Source organism: Hemiscyllium ocellatum, chromosome 42 (genome assembly GCF_020745735.1).
Source record: "Hemiscyllium ocellatum isolate sHemOce1 chromosome 42, sHemOce1.pat.X.cur, whole genome shotgun sequence".
Lineage (NCBI taxonomy): Eukaryota > Metazoa > Chordata > Chondrichthyes > Orectolobiformes > Hemiscylliidae > Hemiscyllium > Hemiscyllium ocellatum.
Genome location: NC_083442.1, coordinates 19,038,293 through 19,040,432, shown reverse-complemented (window position 1 = coordinate 19,040,432; position 2,140 = coordinate 19,038,293). Strand labels below are relative to the sequence as shown.

At 51.3% G+C, this 2,140-nt stretch overlaps 1 protein-coding gene across 1 annotated transcript; it reads left to right on the top strand.

The window, feature by feature from the left end:
- The first annotated feature begins 578 nt into the window (after positions 1–578).
- Positions 579–1,586, top strand: LOC132834705 (C2 calcium-dependent domain-containing protein 4C-like). The gene has a single exon (XM_060853666.1). The coding sequence runs from the start codon at positions 579–581 to the stop codon at positions 1,584–1,586; it is 1,008 nt and encodes a 335-aa protein (XP_060709649.1).
- The last annotated feature ends 554 nt before the right edge of the window (positions 1,587–2,140 follow it).

Below are 2,140 nucleotides of genomic sequence, written 5' to 3'. Positions count from 1 at the left end.
TTTTTGCCTTGGAAGGTGATGTGACCCTAGGGCAGCAGTGCCTGCATTGAGATTTGCCTGCAGATGCCTCACAGCACCAGGCACCTAGGCTCACTTCCAGCCTCGGGTGACTGTTTGTCTGTGTAGAGTTTGCACGCTCTCCCCATGTCTCTGTGGGTTCCCTCTGGTTTCCTCCCACAGTCCAAAGATGTGCAGGTTAGGTGACTTGGCCATGCTAAGTTGCTCACAATGTCCAGGGATGTGCAGGGCAAAGTCAATTAGCCTTGGGAAATGTGGGGTTACAGGGATTGGGTGGGATGTTCTTCAGATGGATGGTGTGGACTCGATAGACCACATGGCCTGCTTCCACTGGATTTGATGATTCTGTGTATATGTAAGAACCTTTCAGATAGTGTTGTCTCCATCCTTTCTGTTTTGTTGTGGGAGGCCAGAGTTATTGGGTGGATTCTCACATACACAAAGTAATTCTTATCTTCCTTCTGTTTGCAGACTGACAGTGAATCTTCCAGTCGGCCCATTTCGAATTCCTCCTGGTCTCCTGCTCCACCAGGCCGGATTGGAGCCCTGCAACAAGGACCATGCTTTATATTAACATCTTGACCCCTGACTGTGTCCCTGACTTTTTCATCCCGCCCAAGTTCACTCCCCAGCAAACTCTTCAAAGACTGGCCCCGGGTATGAGTCCGTCCACTGCAGAGCGAGGCCTCAGGGAGTGTTGCACCGCAGTGCCTGAATGTCGGGGTCACTTGAGCCATGAGACAGCTCCAGAGGATGGTTATGCAGTTGGAGACGACACAGATTGGGACCCCACATCCCAGGCTGCCCTGTCACTGCCACATTTTCCCCGGGCCCACACCCCTTATGGTTTCTGCCGGTTACTGGAGAGCCCACACACCAGGCGGAAGGAGTCAATCTTCCATGACCAGGAAATCTCCGTTGGGTCAGTGTTCTCCTTTGCCCAGCTCCCCGGTCCTGGTCCTGCAGGCAGCGAACCGGGCACCTCTCCCGAATCATCCCCTGCCACTCTATCCCGGGTGCTGAGCGGCCTCCTCATTTGGAGCCGGAAGAAGGTGCCGGGCGGCTCAACGAGGAAAGGGCCGCAGAGATGCAACTCCCTCTCCAGCTCCACGGATAGCAGCCCAGACCACAGCCCCCGGTCAGCCGGTGCTCCCTTCGCCCCAGGGACAGTGACCCTCGGGCACAGCCTGACCAAGGAGAGCACTGCCGCACTGGGGGACACTGGCATTTTGCGGCTGCGGACTGAGTATTGCGGCGGCAGACAGCGGGTCTGGATCCGCCTGCTGAGTTTGGAGGGTCTGTATGAGCAGTACACTGATTGCCAGACCATTGGCTGCTGCCTGACTCTTGACCTGCAACCGGGCAAAGGTCAGAAGCAGCAAACTGCCATCGTTCGCAGAAGCAGGAATCCAATCTTCAACCAGGACTTCTTCTTCTTTGGAATCCCTGAGGAAGAGTTGCACTCCAAGTTTTTAAAAATCAAAGTTATTAATAAAGCCTCCAAGTTGAAAAGGGGCTGTATACTGGGAGTGTGCCAGTTGTGTTTAGCCAGTCTTTTACCACTGTAGGTGCTCCGTCTTTTCAAGTGCTGTTTTATTTAAATTAACATTAAAGACAAATTTGTTCTGAGTCAGTTGTTGTGATGTGAATGTTAAACCAACAAAACCCAGGCTTGGGAACAGAGGGTTGTCACCATGTTGTGGCCAGTTATTCGGGGAATTCTTGAGATTTTATCACTGAGAGTGCAAGAGATGTACTACATGGAAACAGACCCTTCAGTTCAACCTTGTCCATGCTAACCAGATATGCTAATTAATCTAATCCCATTTGCCAGTAATTGGCCCACTTCCTTCCAAACCCTTCCTAATCATGTACCCATCCTTTTCTCTATTGTAATTGTACCAGTCTCCACCACTTTCTATGGCAGCTCATTCCAAACACACTCCACCTTCTACATGAACAACATGCCCCTTAGGTGCCTTTTAAACAGTAATGAGGAGGCTGTTTAAGGAGCACTTGTGAGTGTTGGATAACACTGTCCCATTGAGACAGGCAAGGAATGATAAGGTGAAGGAGTCTTGGATGACAAGAGCAAAGGAGCTTCTCCTCAAGAGGAAGAAGG

Bases quoted from the DNA above. Each gene is read 5' to 3' on its own strand.
- LOC132834705 (XM_060853666.1), top strand. From the start codon at position 579: ATGCTTTATATTAACATCTTGACCCCTGACTGTGTCCCTGACTTTTTC.